We start from the raw sequence: 21261 nt of genomic DNA, 5'->3' as shown, positions 1-21261 counted from the left end.
TAAAAAATAAATAAGATTTGAAGATTCAAAAAAAAAGTAATGTAAAAATTGATGGAAGAAAATCTAGAAGAAATGGGATGGCTCTACAAGAGCTCTAAAGATTAACCTTAGATATTAGAAAAGACATCTTATCCTCAGAAGTTAGAGAGGATAACATGACAGGTTTGAAAATAGAAATATTTTGTGAGGTTATAAAGGTGGGAAGGTAAGAACTTATTTGTGATGACTTCTAATTCTTCTATGAAGGTCTCACAAAATGGATAAGAAAATTAGAGAGAATGGTGAAAATCTGGAAAATTATTGTGAGTGATAAGGTAACCAACCTGATTAGAAACACACAACATTACTCCCAAATAGAGGTGAGGGCCTCAGGGAGGTCTGAGACTTTAAATCTGTAGTCGGAACAGTCTCCGTGGAAGTGAGCCTGTGTCACCAGCATGCTACAGCCCTGATGCACACGTAGATAAAATGGACAGAAGGAGTAACCCAGCTCGTGGGTTAGCACATGCATCATGGGAGAAAGCCTAGGGGCAGGTGTAATGTGAAGGTGCTGTCAAAAATTGTTACTCATTTACTATGGAATCTGGAATCAGAAGGGGTAAAAAATGAAACCAGAAGGGAAAGAAACACTTGGGAGGAGTGTTAGAAAACAGAGGACTCAGTGAAGGACATTAGAGGACAAAAAAGGGAGAACTGAAGATGCAGACTGTGGTCAGACAATGGAAATTTCCAGTTGAAAATTTCAGGGGCTATTCAGTTCCAAGTGATGGAAAGTTTCAGTGTTTTGTTATGAGAATGACTGGCCACCAGAATCAAAGGGACCAGCCTGCCTGTCAGGGATGAGTAGTGTGATTATAGAAACTCTTCAATGTGGGGGAACTGTCTCAAGGGGTGGAGGTGACAGCTGTGAAGAAGGGTGGAGGACGGATCAGAGCACACTATTTGGAAGCAGCCACAGAGAACTGGCCAACGGCCGGGTGTGGAGGGCGAGGCTGTCACGAGGGCTGCGCCCAGGGAATGCTTGTCCAAAGTGTGTAACAACACCTTCACAGGCTGCAAAATCCATTCAGTGGTTTATCACCACTGAATTATTTAAGGAACTAGAACAAAATACTAGTGTACACTGCACATACAAGAGATTAATGACGTCTTGCGACCTTTTTGCTTACTTTATTTACATAACTTTGTAAATGTGTGCACGCACTAGATTGTGATATAAACTGATGCATTTCTTCCTGTAGTCCCTGGCAAGAAATGGTTAAAAAAAGACTGAAGGGTACAATGGGTCTCCTAGAAAGTGCCCACCTTCGACACCCACATGGTTGGGTGGGGACAAGTGGTCCCAGTTATGGTTACAGCAGCCAGCTGCTACTCAGCCCCAAGGAACGGTGCAGATGAAAAAATGCGCCACTGTCACCACACTTAGCAGTTTTTGGAAAGAAGAAATCTACTTTTCCATGTAAAATCTCTAAGTTTTTAGCTGTTGTGGAAGATCTTAAGCGCTAGACTTTGTAGGTAGGCTGCACTGTGTCATCTCTGATTAAAGGTAAGGAGATGGCAGGATATTCCGTGAGGAGGTAACAAATTAATGGATATAAAGAAAGTTTGTTTACATGGAAAAGGGAAGAAGGCACAATGGAACTGGAAAGCTCAACAGTGAGGAGGGAGCTGGGCAAAGAAGGGCACAAAGACCCTTGGCCTGGACGCCCATCACCCCTCACATGACACTCAGTAAGACATGGGATCAAAAAACAATCCAAACGTGAAAGTATCCACATCTCTAGCTTTCTATATTAACATCTACCCTTCTTAATTCTCCGGACAGACACACAGCTTCAGATGCCAGGAGGGCTTTAACTTCCTTAGGAAACACTGCGACAAACCCCCATTTTGTATCCGGGTACATTAGCTCAGACTAAATATTTCAGTTATAGCAGTGGTGCTGCTTACATGCCAACAGCCCATCTGAGCAATGCCATATCAGCGTGTACCAAAGGTTTGTCCGATTATTTGAGCATCTCACTGAATTCTTTCCCTGTACTTTCTTATTATTAAAATTTATTGGGGTGACAATGGTTAGTAAAACTACATAGGTTTCAAGTGTACAATTCTGTAATACATCATCTGTATATCACATTGTGTGCTCACCACCCAGAGTCAGTTCTCCTTCCATCACCATATATTGACCCCCTTCCCCTGTATTTTCACTTTAAAAAATTAGCAGAAGACGTCAATGCTGATATTTGTGATACAGTAGGTATGTTTCACTGTCAACTGACACAAAGATGGAAATGGTTAACCATGTCAAAAAACCCTTAGCCTCAATCATGAAACATAGGCCAGTCAACTGTGTAATCAATTGTGATAAAAAAACATGTTTTCACTTAAAGAGAAGCTGTATTAACAATTTGAAAATTATTTTGGCAATCTGAGAATGAACCGCCTCATAACATGTAAATCTACTATCCATCTTCCATAGACTGATTTTTTTTAAGACACTGTGAGAACGCAGGAAACAGCTTTTATTAACATTTATAAAATATGGTCACTTCTCTACTTTTATATACAATGCACTACCGAAAACATATATGTAAGTCAATCTCACTTCAACCTTCTTTAAAATAATGAAGCTTTACATTTATATATGCCCATTGTTCCTATCCAGTCACAGTGAATTTTCCTACACAATTATTTTACACTTCATGATCTTTGTCCTTCTCTAGATTTCATATTTATTTGTGCTCATTTTCCTAAACAATGATGATTTATTTTAACCTACTTACCTATTGTTGTTCTGTTTTTTCCAACCAGCCAACAGTGGTAGCTGAAGAGTGACAGGACACTGATAAAGAACATTGTTGACACAAAGAAAAGAAAAAGTACATGGAATTTGGCACGTGTATCTGGGAGTTCATTCTGAGGGAAAAAAAAAAAGTATTAATGTTAACCTCTAAAATATACTTCTTATTACTATTTTAATTAAAATTTATTGGGGTAACAACTGTTAGCAAAGTTACACAGGTTTCAGGTATACAATTCTGTAATACATTATCTATATATCACATAGTGTGTTCACAAATATACTTATTATTTGATTTTTCCTAAAGATTGCTGAATCCACCAAAAAAATTGCCAGATATGAAGAGTAACAGAATAAACTAGATAACCTATCCAAAAACATTTCCAGAGGCAGAAAACTGGTATTATCAAAGGAGCTTGCTTAGTCAAGTGTCAGAGCCATTTAAAAAACTGCTCTTAAACATTTAAAATTTTAGCAATACTTTCTGTAATTTAAAAAATGGATTCTTTTAGCCAACATTCTGCATCTATGCAAGCTTTCCCCAACATCGGGATATAGGAGGGTTTTTCCCCACCAATGCTAAAAGATTTGCTATTTTAATTATAGATGCTGCTAACCAGAAACTAATTGTGATAAATTTATTTTTGTCCTTTCCTAATCTCCACTTTTGGAACACCACTGCAAATATGCCCATCCGTTCACCTGCTTCAATTTCAACCTTTTTTTATCCTCCCTCTATTCCTACAGAACCTTTTTTAGTAATTAACAATTTCGGTAAATTTAACAAAAGGTATTTGTGAATGAAAACAGCTTCTCAGTTACCCATTCTTATGGTTATTTTCATTTTAACAGAAGCAAAGTCTTAACCTAGAAGAAACAAGTATCTATTGATAAGAGGAACCTTTTCAGTGTTAGCTCTTAAAATAAAATCATGTAGGGAGATCACAGACACCACTAGAACCTGAGGTAGTACTGCTTGATTTAAACACTGTTTACGGGCAAAAAGGAAGATTTTTAGCATTACATAATTCTGATGTTTATCTTTTTCTCCTCTCCCAAAGTTACCACAATACCTTTTAAATACATCAAGTGATTCTTCTGTCTCCCCATAATGTGATGCAAATGATTATTATGTATATTCACTGTAATGTCATAAAAGAGATGACAAGAATGTCATGGCAATAATGTTTTACCTGTGGACAACTCTCTGTAGACTTCCTGCGGCAAAGCTTGTACAAATAGAAACAATGCATTAAGAAACCAAATTTTATACAAAATTTTCCTGAACACTCGTTTTATAAGTCTTCTGTTTTGAAGGAACACTAAGTTGTTACTCTCTAAAACTCATCAACAACATTTTCTCAAAAATCGCAAAACAGAAAATGGTCAAGAACACCTCGTTCTTCGAGCACCTTTTTGGTACATTTTAAATACACACCTTTCCACTCAGTTTTTAAAACAGATTTGTATCTAGGATAGAATAAAATTAATATTTTTTAGAAAACAGATTTACAAAACTTCTGATCAGCAGATTCTAAAAACTAGATCTGACAATTTGTTATCACGTTCACTGCTATTGCAATGGCCTTCTCAGACGAGTTGATCTGCCCCGTTGGTCTAGCTTCAGCACAGAGTGACAATTTACAAGTCAGGTCACATCACTCCTCGGCTCCCATTTCACTGGGCAGAAGCCAGGGCTCTTTACCATCTGGGCCCATCTCCTGGACTTGCTGACAGTCTCACGCCTGCTCATCTCCTCTAGCCACACCAGCCTCCTTGCTGCTGCTCAACATGAGATACTTTAAGATCTAACGCTTAGCGACTTTCAAATATACTTATTAATTATAGTCACAACGTTGTACGTTACATCTCCAGGACTTATCTTATTTTGACCACCTTTACCCACTTCACCCATTCCCTACCCCCTACTTCTGACAACCACCAATCTCTGTATCTATGAGCTGTTTTTTTTTTTTTTCATGTTCACATAAGTGAGATCATCAGTATTTGTCTTTGTCTAACTTATTTCACTTAGAAAAATGCCTTCAAGGTCCATCCATGTTGTCCCAAATGACAAGATTTTCTTCTTTTTTTATGACTGCATATTTCACTGTATATGGATACTACAATTTCTTTATCCATTCACCCATCAATAGACACTTAGGTTGTTTCTATGTCTTGACTACTGTAAATAATGCTGCAGATATCTTTTCTAGTGTTTTCGTTTTCCTTTGAATAAATATCCAGAAGAGGGGTTGCTGGGTTGTATCATAGCTCTATTTTCAATTTCTGGAGTAACTTCCAAACCGTTTTCCATACTGGCTGCACCAATCTGCAATCCCACCAACAGTACATGAGGATTCCCTTTTCTCCACATCCTCACCAACACTTGTTTGTTGAGTTATTGATGATAGGCATTCTGAAAGGTGTGAGGTGGTATCTCATTGTGGTTTTGATATGCATTTCTCTAACAGCTAGTGAAGTTGAGCATTTTTTCATATACGTATTGACCATCGATAAGTCCGCTTGGGAAAAATGTCTATTCAGTTCCCCTTGCACATTTTTAAACCAAATTGTTTGGGTCTTTATGCTATTGAGTTGTATGAGTTCTTTATATATTTTGGATATTAACCCCTTATCAGATATATGGTTAGCAAATATTTTATCTCCTTTGGTAGGTTGCCTTTTCATGTTGTTGATGGTTTCCTTTACTGCGCAGAAGCTTCTTAGTTTGATGATGTCCCACTTGTTTATTTTTGCTTGTGTTGTCAAATCTAAAAAATCATTGTCAAGAACTATGTCAGGTAGGTTTGTGTTTTCTTCTAGGCTTATGGTTTCAAGTTTATGTTCAAGTCTTTAATCCATTTGGAGTTGATTTCTGTATATGGTATAAGATAGGGGTCTGGTTTCATTCTTTTGGATGTGAAAGAATCCAGTTTTCCCAACACCATTTATTGAAGAGACTGTCCTTTCCCAGTGTATATTCTTGGCTTCTTCGTCATAAATTAATTGAAGATATATGCTTGGGTTCACTTCTGAGCTCTCTATTCTGTTCCATTGATTTATGTGTCTGTTTCTTATGCCAGTACCATACTATTTTGATTACTACAGCTTTCTAATATAGTCTGAAATCAGCAATTGTTATGTTTCCAACTGTCTTTGTTTTTTTCAAGATTGCTTTGTTTATTTGGAGTCTTTTCTGGTTCCATACGAATTTTACAATTGTTCTATTTCCGTGAAAAATGCCCCGGGAATTTTGATAAGGATTACATTGAATCTCTAGATTGCTTTTGGTACAATGAACATTTTAACAATATTAATTCTTCCAATCCTTGAGCACAGACTATCTTTCCATTTATATGTGTCTTCTTCAAATGTTGTCATCAATGTCTTATAGTTTTCAGTGTACAGGTCTTTTACCTCCTTGGTTAACGTTATTCCTAGCTATTTTATTCTTTGTGATGCAATTATAAATGGGATTGTTTTTTTAATTACTTTCTGGTAATCTGTTATCAGAAACACAACTGATTTGTCTGCATTGATTTCATATCCTGCAACTTTACTGAATTTATTAGCTTTGGTGATCTTTAGGGTCTTCTATGTATAATATCATATCTACAAATACAATTTTACTTCTTTCTTTCCAATATCAAAGTCTTTTGTTTCTTACCTTGTTTGATTGCTGTGGCTAGGACTTCCAATATTATGCTGAATAAAAGTGGCAAGAATGGGCGTCCTTGTCTTGTTCCAGATCTTAGAGGAAAAGCTCCCAGCTTTTTACTGTTGAGTATGTTTTTAGCTGTGGGCTTATGATGTATCACTATATTGTGGTACGTTCCATCTATGCCCACTTGGTTGAGAATTTTTATCATACGGATGTCAAAGTTTGTTGAATGCTGCTTTTCTGTATCCACTGAGATGACCATATGGTTTTCATCCTTCATTTTGTTAATGTGGTTTATCAGCAACTTGAGCTGAGCTGCCCTGAGCTGCCGACGGGTGGCTGGATGGTTCAGTGGTTAGAGTGTGCACTCTTAGCAACAAGGTTTCCAGTTTGACTCCTGCATGGGATGGTGGGCTACACCCACACACAATTAAGATTGAACACGGCACCTTGAGCTGAGCAGCCTCAAGCTGCCGATGGGCAGCCGGATGGCGACTGGACTTGGAGTTGAGCTAGCTGCGCCCTCCACAACTAAGATTTTAGGACAATAACTTGGCTGTTCCCCTTCCCCAATTCCCTAGTAAAATCTTCATAAACAAAAGAAAAAAGAAAATGTGGAAAAAACACATACAGCTCATGACAGAAAAATCATTACTACCTATAGAGGCAAGAAAGAGATTAGTGATTATCTGGGACTGGGACTATCACTTTCATTATTGTAAAGCTGCAGTAAGTCTCATCAACTCAAATAAAAGCAATTACTTCCCTATAATTGACATGTCTATTAGAGAATGGCTGAAAACTATGGATCATTAAAAAGCTCACTATATACTGTTTAATAATTCATTTATTTACAAATTAACATGTGTATATGAAGGTAAATATTATCCCTGTTTGCTCTCTGATCTATTATAGATTCTAACTAGTAAAATTAAAATAAAGTATATCTACTCATAATAAAGAATGAGTTCTTTATGACTACAGCATCTTACAAAGTTTGAAATACATTTTAAGATAGAAAAAAAAGACTTACCGTCCAAAATTTTATAAAGTACTGTAAAACTGTTGTAGCCACGAAAAGGCAATATAGTAGGGAATACAATAAAAACAGCAGGAAGAATTTGTAATTAGAAAATCCCACACAGTTATTCACCCTAGAAAAATAAACAAAGTCACACTGTAAAAATATGACAAATCATAAACTCACAGAAACAAAAACTAGAATGGTTTTTTCCAGGGAAATGGAAAGTTGTTTAATGAGCATAGTTTCACTTTTGCGATGCAAGTTCCTTGAACAATGGGAACACACTTAACACTACTGAAAACACACATCCACAATTAAGACATTGCTCCTGACTTCCCAAACGACCCATTTCCAAATATAATGATTAAGTTTTTTGAAATGTCTTGTTTATTATAGACATTCTGAATGTGGATGTGTGTTTTTAACAAATGCTATAAGAAATTTGGAATTTTAATGTTAATCATTAATTATTTGGGTTAACATCACAATATATTTTTAAAGGAAAACATTTTATAAAAACACATATAGGGCTGGCCGAGTGGCGCGTTGATTAAGAGCTGGCTTGGGCCGCCAGAGGGCCCTGGTTCGGATCCCACATATGAGGGCCAGTGACACTGCCCTGTACAGCTAAGATGCTGAACAACAGCTCAATCTGGAGCTGGGCTGCCATGAGTCGCTGGCGACAGTGTAGGCTGCAGCCCCTGCTGCAGTGGGTTGCCATGGGCTACCATGTGTAGCCAGCAGCCAACGTGAGAGGCCCTCAAGCCGCCGTGAGCGGCTGTCCAGAAGCCGGGGACTGATCTGCGTCGCCTGGGAAGAGTGTAATGATGGTGCCAACTTGGGCCAGTGAAGCAANTCCTCCACAACTAGACTGAAGAACAAAAAGACAGCAACTTGTCTGTTCCCCTTCCCCCAATTCCCCAATAAAAAAATCTTAAAAAAAACAAAAAAACACATATATACACACAAGTATAAACACATATATAACTAGATCAATCATGGTACCTATGAGTCATTAAATTGACCTTCAAAATTTAGGAATGCTGAGGTCTATCACTCTCAATTCTCTCCTTCCCACATCTCCACTCCCATATATAATTTCCTTTATTTTTTATACATACCAAGGACAGTGATGATCCATCTTAAGAATACATCTAAAAAACAAATAAGTATAAGAAAATCCATGCAGAAAGTTTTTCTAATTCTAATTTCTGATAATTTTTTTCCTTAAAAATTTAGCTTTATAAATACATCTTAGAAAAATGAACCAAATAAACTTTAGAGAAACTTTCTGATATTTCCACCAATACTTTTGTAGAAAGAGGTCATGATTTTTTAACACTGAGAATTCAGCTGAGCATAGCCAGTTGCTTTGGGCCATATCAAGTGACATTTTAATACACAGATATGGTACAGACAGCTCTTGGTCCATTAGCTAGGACCAGCTTACAAATCAACTGAGGGAAATAAAATGAAATACACACAATCCCTATTTTAAACATGTGTAATCATAAAAATAAAACTTTAGAAGCAAATATGTTAAAATATTAACACTGATAGGCTTGTAGGTGTTCTTTTTTCCACATATTTTATAAAATTCTATCACATAAAGCACTACTATACTTTTATAAGCAAAAAAAAAAATCCCAAAATTTGCTCCTACCCAGAATGTGTAATCTATATTTGTATAGACCACAGATTATCTCAAATAATATAATAATTGAGTAAACTAACACCCAGAAAGTTAAACAGCTTGTCTAACTCAAGTTCAAGGACTAACTGGGATTCCCAAACTAGGGATCTCTCCTTCAACACACTACCTTCTCATAAGTGCACAAGGAATAAAATCTTTCAAATTTTTCTGGGAACAATGTTACAGATGGTAATCGAAAACATTATTTTTGTGATTTGTTAGGTTTTAATGTTAATATTAATAATCAAAACAAGAAAGCTGTCATTTTGGTCTTTTTAATCCAGGAAATACAGTTATCATTCTTTAGGGCGTTATTACTTACTTGCTCATCAATATTATATTAAACATGAACACAGGAAGTATATTTAAAGAAAATTCTGTCAACCAGTACAAAAACTGCTATGAAAGATTGCTCCAAGTATATTGTGGATTATAGAAATATTTGTTAGGCTGCTAGTATGTAGCAAATAATGGGCGAAGGCAGGGTGTTTTTGCTATGTATAAAATGTATAAGATGTTCCTGCCCCTTCGGTTCTCCCTTCACCCATTTCCAGTCCTGGGGTTAAAGGAAAGCAAATGAGGGTAATACTTACATGTCACATGCTGAGCAGTGATGCGCACGGTCAGGTTTAATCAACTGACATCTTTCACAATATCTGATGGCTACATTTAAGAATTAAAAGGAAGTTGTTGAAGGATATACAAGTTCAGTTATTTTGATTAAAATGTGCTTTCATTTCTTGTATGAACAACTCTGGGGAAACTGACAACTAATAATTCTGTTATCAGGCTTGATACTAGTTTTCCCACTTCCTAGCTGGTGACCTTGGGTCAGTGACTTGTATCTAAGAGCCTAAGTTTCCTCCTCTCTAATTGCAAGTTATACCAAATGTAATGAACTATTGTGTATATTAAAAAGAAACCTTTTAGAACATATCAGATTCTCAATAAAGCAGTTATCATTATAATAAAGTATTATTTCTAAAAAAATATAAAGTCAGGCTTTACGATGGGAAAAATTGGTGTGGGACAGAAAACCAGGGAGATTAAGAAGTGTACAAAGAGCCATTGTGGAGAACCCTCAGGAATGGATTCTGCCACGGACATCTCCCGAGTTTGCTTAGTGAGACACTGTTAGAAACCGTGGGAGAACACCTGACTGTCAGAGGCTTACGATAAGGTCAAGGTGGTGAGATGAGCACAAGGAACTATGAGGCAGTGACTTCTGATCTTCAAGGTAAGCATTTGAGAAGTTCAGAGAAGACTTTCAAAATCACTTCATGTTAAAGTGAATAAAATGGTTTGAAGAGAGGTGGACAGTGAATTAAATCAAATGAAACCAAAACTTTCAATTGGATTTAGAGAGGAGAAAAAAACCTTTCTAGGTAGAGAAAAAGACAAAAAAATAAAATGAAGGATAGAGTGTTTTAGCACAGAACTGACATAGGGAAACAGTGTAGGAGAAAGCTAGAGAGAAACGCTGCTGAGATCCAGACTGTGCAGGGGTGCAGGTTTAGAAAGACACATTTTGTTTCCTGAATAGATAATAATACATCTACACGGTTGGAAAAAGCACAAAGAGGAGTTCAGTGACAAGTTCCCAGCCCTGCTGCCCGGCCCCACCTCCCCCGAGAAGGCAGCACCATCCCTTTAGTTAATCTCTGGTCTATGAAGGTCCACGTCTTGTAGCACGCGTTTTGGAAGTTTGTTCTTTAAAGAATGAATGGATATTAGTTCTATAATAAGAAAAAAGAAGAAAAAGCCACGGAGTTTGGGATTCCCAGCAGTAGAAATGGTTCTCCAGAGCAGGCAGGACTCTGCCAGCAGTCAGAAGATAAGGTACGAATCCCAGACCTCGCCCCTAGGGGGCTGTGGGCACCTCACTGCGACTCATGTCTTCATCTGTAAACAGCGGACAAGCAGCACTATCTGAGAATTGTTCTGAGGGGTAAAGAATCCCCAGTGCCGCGATGAGCAGTCTGGTGTAATACTCAGCAGACAAGGGTATTACTCAGAGGAGAGGGCAGTCATGGTAACTAATGTAAAGCCCTGAAGCTTTCACATCAGTGGCTCTTCACTCTGGGGCACGAGTGCTGCTCTGACAATCAGATGATCTCGCTACCTGAAAAACGACCCCAAAGTTTGTGCACAATCTCAGGGCTTCCTAAATTTTCTGAAATCTTGGACTTTGGGTTGAAAACATCTGCTCTGCAGAACCACGACTGCTAACAATTACTGTAGACCAGACCTTTCCTACTTCAATATAACAAAGCAGTATCTTAAATTCGCTATCATGTACTGAGAATTCATTGCATAATGTGATCTATCCTAAGGGTGTACCGCATTTACGTGTCTCACTCAATACTTCCACTAACCCAGATACGCAGGTATTATTATACTTGTTTTAAAACGAGGAAATGAGGACTTGAAAGTTTCAGTGACTCTCACTGTACTAATAATGGAGAAGCTCGAGTTTGATCTGAAATCCATGTTTTCATTCTACACAGCAACATACTAGTTATGCAAAAGGACAGCATTGAGGGCATAAAAAATAAAAACTTGGTCAAACATTCCCTCCCAAACTTTAACCTTTCTAAAGTCACAATCTGTATATAACTATACACAGGGAAAGGCCCCTTTTACTTTCCCTTGGACTTGAGAAGCACAGTGAGTTCTGGAGCCAGAGCACCTCAACTTAAATCCGTTTTTTCACATAAGTCTGTATGACCTTGAACAAGTTACTTAACCCCTGTGTCTGTTTCTTTATCTGTAAAAACAGACAACAGTTTCTGCCTCACAATGTTGTTGTGAAGTTTCAGTGAGCTCTTACGTGCAAAGCATTCAGAACAGAGTACCTGTTAGTTATGACTATTACCTGGAAATAATTAATGAGGTATATAATTCGTAATTTAAAACAATTCCCTGGATTTCAATAACCAGCTTGACCACTCATTGATACACTCTATCCTAAGGCTCTACCCTTAGAAGAAGTTTCTACTGCAGTCACTTATCCCAACGAAGGAGGTCCCACAGGGGAAATACCAATGGCTTTGGATCCAGACATATCGGAGCTCAAGTTCTGGCTCTCTGAATATTAGCTTTACAACCGTGAACAAGTTTCCCCACTTTGTGTCTTTTACCTCTCCCCATTCTAAGTCAGCACATTCTTGATGTTTTAAAAATTACTTGGTGCTGACACACAATATTCAAATTCAAACCAGAATTTCCAAATACAAGTTTACAAAGAATAACAACTGAAACTTGTAGCCATGAGGTTGAGTTGGAAATCAGAGTATGCAGAGAAGGCACTCACATTAAAGTGAGCCTCTTAAGAGATCCGTATTTATTATGTGTACACATCTGCATCTGGAACACCACAGAAGATGCAGAGCACAGGAAAATCTTCCTGCACAGGTTATTTGTGATAATCACAAAATCAAGAAAATAGATGAATCATGCAAATATATCTTGGCATGAATGACCATATTTAAAAAATTCTTTGGAAAGGAAAGCTTAAGATTTGTCTTCCTTACTTCTGGAGCCTGATGTGGTGTAGATAGGTAAGTCCCTTGCTGTTCTTCTCAAAATGTCTTGTTGTCTTTCTGGGCTGAATTCCTTTTCATAACGTTCCTTTTCAGAATTGGACAAGTAGAACTATAAAAGGAGAAGCAACTATTAATTGTTTTTTTATAAGAAAGTTTTTTTTGTTTTTTTTTAAGATTTTTTTATTGGGGGAGTTGGGGGAATGGGAACAGTGCTGGGGAATTGGGGGAAGGGGAACAGACAAGTTGCTGTCGTCTTGTTCTTCAATCTAGTTGTGGAGGATGTTGCTTCACTGGCCCAAGTTGGCACCATCATTGCGCTCTTCTCTGGCGAGGCAGATCAGTCGCCGGCTTCTGGACGGCCGCTCACTGCGGCTGCTGGCCGCTCACGCTGGCTGCTGACTACACACGGTAGCCCCTGGCAACCCACTGCCACAGGGACTGCAGCCTACGCCATCGCTGGTGACTCATGGCAGCCCAGCTCCAGGTTGAGCTGTTGTTCAGCATCTCAGCTGTGGAGGGCAGTGTCACTGGCCCTCATATGTGGGATCCGAACCGGGGCCCTCTGGCATCCCAAGCGAGTTCTTAACCATCGCGCCACTCGGCCGGCCCTAATTGTTTTTAATCCCATGATTATTAACAATCACGCTCAGAAAAATTTTTATCCAGAACCACCCTCCCCACAAAAAGAATTTCTATGAAGGCAGAACCTCCCTTTGAATTTCTTTGAGAAGCTAAATCAGGCATATGTGAAAAAAACAACATACCTCTGACAGATTAAAAATACCTGCTGCACATGGTGCCAAAGAACGTGACCTAAATATGTCCGCATCTTTGTTTTTTTACAGAGGAAATTAAACTTCTCCACCGAAGGGGCCTTAATATGTATTTTCTATTAATAAAAATTTTGGTGTTTGAAAGCAAGTGTCAAGAGGTTTTTAATCTTTGGAAAAATGTCCAAAGATTCACTTGTTTTGGGTAAAAGGCTAATCACAGACATTGGGGTCTTATTTTCTGGCCAAATGTCTCAATGAGGTCAACAATTCATTCTTCTACTACTTTGTTTTAGCTTTTCAAAAGCTAACCAATAGGAGTACTTTCTCTAGAATTACTAAGAATTGTCAAGGCAAGCATTGTCTCTTTTTCTCACGCAGCTATTTCTTTATGGAGCTGTTTCTAGTTTCCATTTAAGTTTCATTCCCACAGTGTGACCAGCCGCTAGGTCATCTCTTTAAATAGCATTTAAAGTCCTCTACAAAGGACTTGTTTAGTTGTTCTTTTATGTCATCCCAGCATGTAAAGGACCTTCATTTTTACGCTTCTATTTCATGTAACCAGGAGTTTTATGTTTCTATTGAAGGGAACCAAAGTTTTGCCACCCCCCTTCCTGCCCAAGAGATTCAGACAGAGAAACCTGCTTCGGGAAGGATGTTAGTGTTATCGCCTCGGCCTGAAGAGCCTACTTTGAATTAGGTGTGGTAAATAAGAGGCTCAGGCAGAGCCTGGCACCCCTGTGTCCCTCTGTCTGAGTGCCCAGAAAGGATCCTCCCGCCAGGTGTGTTCACTCTTCCTCAACTCCCTGTAAATCGCCCATCTCACTTCTGAAATCTAATACCCTTCCCCTTTCTCCTTTGTCCGAAAATGTCAGAGACCCAGTGTTGCCTCACTGTCTTTGGGATCTTCATGTGTATGCAAATTCCCCGTGCACACATATTAAAACTTTGATTTTCTCTGTTCATCTGATGATTAGCCCAGCTGGAAGAACTCAGAAGGTGGGAAGGAAAGAATGAACTCTTTTTAGCTCCCATACTCTATCAGTCTTTATTTCATGGAGCTTTTTAAAACTAAAAATGGCTTGAGACTTGCTCTTGATCATGAGTTATTAATTAATTAATTTATTTATTTTAAGCTGAGCCATCCTGCCACCTGTTGGCAGCTCAGCAGCTGCTCAGCTCGGGCTGGGAATCGAACTGCTGTTGTTCACAGCTCAAACTCTTGAGCGAGCTCTTAACCAACTGAGCCACTCAGCTGGCCCTATGTTTTATATTTTAACAACACTATTCCTCAATTTTTATTTACTTATAGGGTTTTTCTCAAAAAGGCGTAAGGAATCATAACTGGAACTTTACCTTTTTATATTTAAGAATTTTAGTCTACTGCCAATTCAAACCCCAAGCTTCCCATACTCTTCTGCCTCATCATCAGTAGCGGCATCAGCTTATCAGTGTAGCCTGCTCTGTTAAAACAGGGCTATGGTTTGGAACAGCAGCAGGAGCTGTGGCTGAGCCTCAGGGAACCATCTAGACTGCACAACTGCAGGCAGAACTGGTATTAAAATACAAGACTGGTGGGTTCTACTCCTGTGTGTTCCCCCTGCACTGCTGGTGTAAAACACACGTTTTTTTCTCTTTGCAGGCCCTTCCTGAAACCTGACCAGAACACCACGGCTTAGGGAGTGGAAGAGTCTGTTTAAGTGACCTGGCCTGGCTCCCACAATCAAATCCTGATGGGACGAGAAATCCCCAAATTACTTATAAGAAATAGTAACACAGACAGATAAACAGGACAGAAAGAAGTCAGGAAAGATGCCACGATCGTGCAGCTGAGACTTCGGAGGTCACTTTCGTAAGTAACCTTTCACACAGGCAACTATCTTCAGGCACCTTTCCAAGACTCAGCCCCTCTTGAATACTCAGGTATAGCAATACGTTCCTCCTTTGCAAGAGAAACATAACTTGTTAGAAAGTTCTCCCCTGAACCGCTGTGTCTCTGAAACATTTAAATTGTTTAAATGTCTCTGAAGCTTTTAAATTATAAAAAGCTTAAGTCAAATGAAAATCTCAAGAGACACCAAAATTTAGATGAGGAATGGAACAAAATAAAATTTTAAATGGATTGGTTTTTAAATTATGACTAGAAGTCTATTTTTCATTAAAAACTACTGACAGAATTCAACAATGAAATGTCATTATTTTAAATTCAGTGTTCAGATGGTTCAATTTAAATATATATTAAATATATACTAAGAGCTTGGTGCTGTCCCATGGATCAGGGGTCCAAAGACCAAAAAAATAGAGGCTTTGCCTTCAAAAGTACATCCCCCTAAGGTCTAGCAGGAATGCTACACACACAAAGAACTGCAAATGACAAATCAGCATAGTAGACACATTAACAATACTTGGCAAGGTGAGATGAAGGCTCCCTTGGGAGGGGGTGGGGCTTTCAATGGAAGTTGCCCAGAGGAAGTGGGACCCAGCTACATTTTGAAAGATAAACAGGAATCTGCCAGACAACAAAGAAGGAAAGTCTCAGCAAAGGGAATAGCGAATACAGGAATCACAAAGATGTGACAACAGTTTGTTCAGGGCGATGTGTTACTTGAGCACAGAGTTCCAGAAAGAAGCAACAGAGATGGAGCTGGTAGGGTGTTAGATCACAAAGGGTCTTGTGTACCATGCAGATGAGCACGACCTTTATCTTGTAGCTGAGTGACAAGCTTGACTGGGTTGCCAGAAGTGATGGAAATATAGTTTCTTTCGGGAGAGATGACTCAGTGATAGATGATGCATACAAGCTATGTGTATGCCGCCTCCTCCCCACTCCCTCACTCAGGTGTTCAGCAATTTGTTCCATTATACACTAAGTCTGGTTCTAGGTAAGGGTACAGTGAGAAACACCGATTCTTCCTTCAAAGCTTATACTTTAGTGAAAGACTCGGTGTAAATGCCAGTTCTTCAGAGAAGACTTCTTTGACCACACTATAAAAAATAGCATTTTTCTATTTGCGTTTTCTCTGTTATATTCTACCACATCATCATGTTCTCTTTCTAAAGGTATCACAATTTGTAATTATTTGTTTGTTAACTCATGTATTCTCTGCCTCTCCCTTTAAAATGTAAAGACCCTCTCTGTCTTGTTCTTCGGATTCCCAGAGCCTATCAGACTGACAAACAAGAGGGACTAAGTACCTGCTAACTGAAAGAATGAAAAAATACCTATATTTGTAACTTAACTTTTCTAAAAATGCAGTTTTTGCTTTTTAAACCCAATTGGTTCCCCTAGATCTGATCCCTAATTGTTGCTCTAACCTCTGAGCTTCCAAAGTGCTTTTCAACACAACTCCATTAGCACCTATGTCATTATAGCGTGGAGATTACTTACAAAGAGCTACCTCAGTCCACACACTGTAAGCTTCTTTAGAAAGAGAACCCGAAATTCCTGTTCTGGGTTGTCACTGCAGCTCAGCTTGACTGGCCCGTAACACTTCAATAATCAATTCATTCAGTAGTAACTGAACACCCACTATGTGCTAGGTAGGGGGGAGAGGAACACAGTGGAGAACGTGACAGAAAGGATCCCAGCTCTCAAAAAGCTGAAAGCATAATAAGGTGGCGACACATACAAGTAAACCAGCAATTACAGTATAGGTGACAGGAGCTATGCAGGAGGGAGGCTGCCTTGGGCCGGCAGCTGAACTTGGCAGCTGAACTTGTAACGTGGGTTGGCGTGAAGGCTGCAGTAGGTACAAAGGCTTAAGCCCAGGAGAGACGTTACATGGATGCAACGTGTCAAAAACCACCACCAAAAACGAGGAGAATAACTTCTGGATGGCACTTACGATGTACGAGGCATTCTCAGGAAGCACTTTACAGTGCTTATTATGTCACTAAAAATTTAACCACATGTATTACTGATGGGTTCAATCCTTTCAGCCATCCCACAAGTCTATATTACCCCATCCTCATCTGACAGAGCTCTGAGCTACAGACAGCTCAGCAGTGTCTGGCCTCATCCAGCTTCTAAAGGGCAGAGAGAAGAACTGAACCTGGGCAGTCTGGAGCCATCTGAGTTCTTCAGCTCTGTACTCTACTGCTTCTTAAAAGCACCATCAATTGCTTTTATATTCTATTTCTTATTTCCTGTAATGAGAACTAAGCTTTCACACATGCTATGTTTTTAATAGCCATCACTACTAGAAATTGATTACATTAAATAAAATCAGGTCCTTTTTAACTGAGAGATTAAGATATGGATGACATAACGTCAAGGGTTGACTAATTATTACCAAATGCCTGAATATATTTGAAGAAATACCAAGTTCCATTAATGGTTTATGTTACCCCTTAAAACAAAAGCACACAATAGGAAAAATGGGCAAAAACATCTGGCATTATCTACTAATGCTGACAGTACATACAACTTAGGACCCAGCAATTCCACTCCTAGGCATCTCTCCAAAAGGATGATGTATATGTGCACATATGCACTACACATGTGTGTATACACACGTGTCCATTCACTCGAACGTTCACAGTTCACAGAAGCCCTCTCTGCAGTAACCTTCAACTGGAATCTACCCAAATGCTCGTGCCCATCAACAGCAGACCAGGTATGTAAACTGTGCTATAAACCACAAATGAACACGAAACAGGGACAATGATCCACAGCAACACAGGAGAATCACAAACGAAATGTTAATGACAGAAGCCAGACATACAAGCATATATACTGTGAGACTCCATTTACGGGAAGTACAAAACCAAGCCAAGCCACTCGGTGCTACCGGAGTGGCCTCCCATGAAGTGGGTGACTGGCAGGGAGCCGAGGAGGCTCATAGGAGGCTGGAGGTGTTCTGTTTCTTGAACTGAGTGGAAGTACTCAACTGTGTTCAGTTTGTCAAAGCTCATCAAGTGTACACTTACGGTGCATACACTTTCTGCATATATGTTCTTCTATAAAAAATTAAGTGGAAGTTGATATATTTAAACATTACATAATTTTTAATGAATTCTGATGAATTTAATAGAAAGATAAATAATTACATAATTATCACCAGCTAAGAATGTATGGTGCTAACCATGTATGCGGCAGGTGCTATGCTATCAATCTCAATCCTCAGAATATCCTACAGAGAGACAGGTACTATAATCAGCTCCAAATTCTAGGGAAAAAAGTGAAGCTCAGGTTCATTAAGTAACATGTTACACATCTGAAAAATCAAACTCAGACCATCCTAACCCTAGAGAATAGATTCTTAACCTTCTAGCTATTATATCGAAATTTGAAGTGAATGAAGACATCAGGTGATGCCAAGATCAAGAGAGGCACGCTGATCTTAAAACTTTTTCCACATAAATGTTTACTCACATTATTTTCCAAGTGGAAAGTTCAATTAAAATAAACACTAGCCATATTCAGGTGCTACAAGCAATGGCCTAGACAATTTGTTACCCACAATAAAAACTTTTTTTTAGGGCCGGCCAAGTGGCACATTGGTTAAGAGCTGGCTTGGGATGCCAGAGGGCCCCAGTTCGGATCCCACATATGAGGGCCAGTGACACTGCCCTCTACAGCTAAGATGCTGAACAACAGCTCAACCTGGAGCTGGGCTGCCATGAGTTGCCGGTGACGGCGTAGGCTGCAGCCCCTGCTGCAGTGGGTTGCCATGGACTACCATGTGTAGCCAGCAGCCGCTGTGAGCAGCTGTCCAGAAGCCAGTGACTGATCTGCCTTGCCCGGGAAGAGCGCAATGATGGTGCCAACTTGGGCCAGTGAAGCAACGTTCTCCACAACTAGACTGAAGACAAAAGGACAGCAACTTGTCTATTCCCCTTCCCCCAATTCCCCAATAAAAATCTTAAAAAAAAAAAAAAAAGAGTTGGCTTAAGAGCGCGAGCTCTGAGCAACAGGGCCGCCGGTTCGATTACCACATTGGCCAGTGATGCTGCACCCAAGGTGAGCTGGCGCTGAGCTGCCAACAGGTGGCAGGATGGCTCAGCTGGTGTAACAACAAGACTGCCTGTTCGATGGTGGGCTACGCCTGCCTGCAACGAAGACTGAACTCAGTACCTTGAGCTGAGCTGCCGCCCAGATGGCTCAGTGGGTAGAGTGTGCATTCTTAACAACAAGGCTGCTAGGTTCAACTCCTGCATGGGATGGTGGCTATGTCCACCCGCAACTAAGATTGAACTCGGCACCTTGAGCTGAGCTGCTTCCTGGATAGCTCAGAGGATAGAGCGTGCACTCTTAACAAGGCTGCTCGTTTGACTCCCCATGGGATGGTGACTGCGCCCACCCACAACTAAGATTGAACACAGCACCTTGAACTTAGAGGCTACGAGCTGCCGACGGGCAGCCAGATGGCGACTGGCGCCCTCCACAATGAAGACTGAAGAACAACTTGGCTGGTCCCCTTCCCCAATTCCCCAATTAAAAAAAAAAAATCTTAAAACAAAACAAAACACTTTCTTTAGTTGCAGCATATTTGTTCAGGCCTGAGAAAATATAAACATTAAGGGTTTCTAAAAATAAACCCTACTTTCCTAACGCAATTCTGGCCATTAAGATTTTTTACCCCCGTGATATAAAGTATGTCTTTAATTTAAGAAACTACAGCAAGGCAGGAAAATATTAGTACAGCTAAACTTTACTACTATTATTAATCTTTGACTACGATCTGCTAGTAGGCTGGTGACTCACACCCACAATGCAGAGTACCAAGCACTCTAATGAATGGAACAGAACAAATGCATTACATAATAAAGTTTTAACACAGGTAACACAGGGAAAAATGCATAATTAGTTACAGCACTTGGAGATTTACCAACATTAAATTTACCTCTTTGGAAGGGGAAGCGGGAGATGTAAAAATTGTCATCCAATAGGACCATACAAACATAACAAAGGACAGATGGAAAGTCACGAGGTAAACAACGGCCTTTCCTGGTAAATAAAAACAAATAACATTTCATTGAATCCCAGTGAAAGCAGGAAAAAGCATTACATTAAAACACAGTATTTAGGGTCAGAAGGCTTAATCTAACCAAAGGTTCTTAATTAAAACATACTAAAAACATCAAATACAGGAAGTCTTTTATCTGCATGATGGAACATCACAGGTACGAAGAAGCATTCTGCACCTGCATGTAAGGGTTATCAGGCTGGTTTACAGGTAAAGACTGTCATCTGACATGACACCTGATGGTACAGTTGCTGAAGACAAACTTGAAACACCTCCTTCACTCACTGCATTTCAAGCTCTTCCTAAAAGTTAGACCTTATATGACTTAAAATAGATTCCATTACTATGAACATTAAATCCAAGGAAACGCAAACTGAAAATAAAGGAAGTACCCATCACAGTGAGTAATCAGTACATGTGAAAAACTCAATTCCTGGATTGTTCAGAAAAGCTTTCCTAACTTTCATTCTCCTTTTCCACAAATGGAACACTTTCAGCCACTTTGAACTTCTGCCCTAACTGTCTCCCCAGTGGATTAGTGTAACATCCCAACACCTCAGTCTCCAAAAACTTACTCACTGATAGAATTTAAAGCTCTTTGTTGTGTTCTGCAGTTTTTCTATTGGAAATAAGTGGGGCTGGTTTCCACAAGAAGCAAGAATATCTACCAGGTGCTTAAACTCTGTTTGGAACACAGCACCACATACCCACTGAAGAAAACGAAGCCCAGACAAACATGCAAGTTTGAAATTCCACTCATTTTTAAAGTTCAGATCAAATATTACTTCCTCCACAAA

The 21261-nt window shown here is 39.3% G+C and overlaps 1 protein-coding gene across 4 annotated transcripts in view; it reads right to left on the bottom strand.

Annotated features, from left to right (window-relative positions):
• ZDHHC20 (zDHHC palmitoyltransferase 20) overlaps positions 1–21261 on the bottom strand; it is a 56832-nt gene that overhangs the window by 14709 nt on the left and 20862 nt on the right. For 3 of the 4 annotated variants that reach the window (XM_019652390.1, XM_019652393.1, XM_019652394.1), the window contains exons 3-9: positions 20342–20445; positions 12715–12835; positions 9775–9844; positions 8610–8642; positions 7498–7618; positions 3994–4029; positions 2784–2916 (exon numbers count right to left, since the gene is read on the bottom strand). In XM_019652390.1, coding sequence (XP_019507935.1) covers positions 2784–2916; positions 3994–4029; positions 7498–7618; positions 8610–8642; positions 9775–9844; positions 12715–12835; positions 20342–20445 — 618 coding nt within the window. The remainder of the gene's footprint in view (positions 1–2783; positions 2917–3993; positions 4030–7497; positions 7619–8609; positions 8643–9774; positions 9845–12714; positions 12836–20341; positions 20446–21261) is intronic. The other variant, XM_019652392.1, reaches the window with a different exon arrangement.

This window comes from Hipposideros armiger, unplaced genomic scaffold, assembly GCF_001890085.2.
Source record: "Hipposideros armiger isolate ML-2016 unplaced genomic scaffold, ASM189008v1 scaffold_178, whole genome shotgun sequence".
Classification (NCBI taxonomy): domain Eukaryota; kingdom Metazoa; phylum Chordata; class Mammalia; order Chiroptera; family Hipposideridae; genus Hipposideros; species Hipposideros armiger.
Note: the sequence above shows the minus strand (reverse complement) of the source record. Positions and strands in the feature narration are given on the sequence as shown.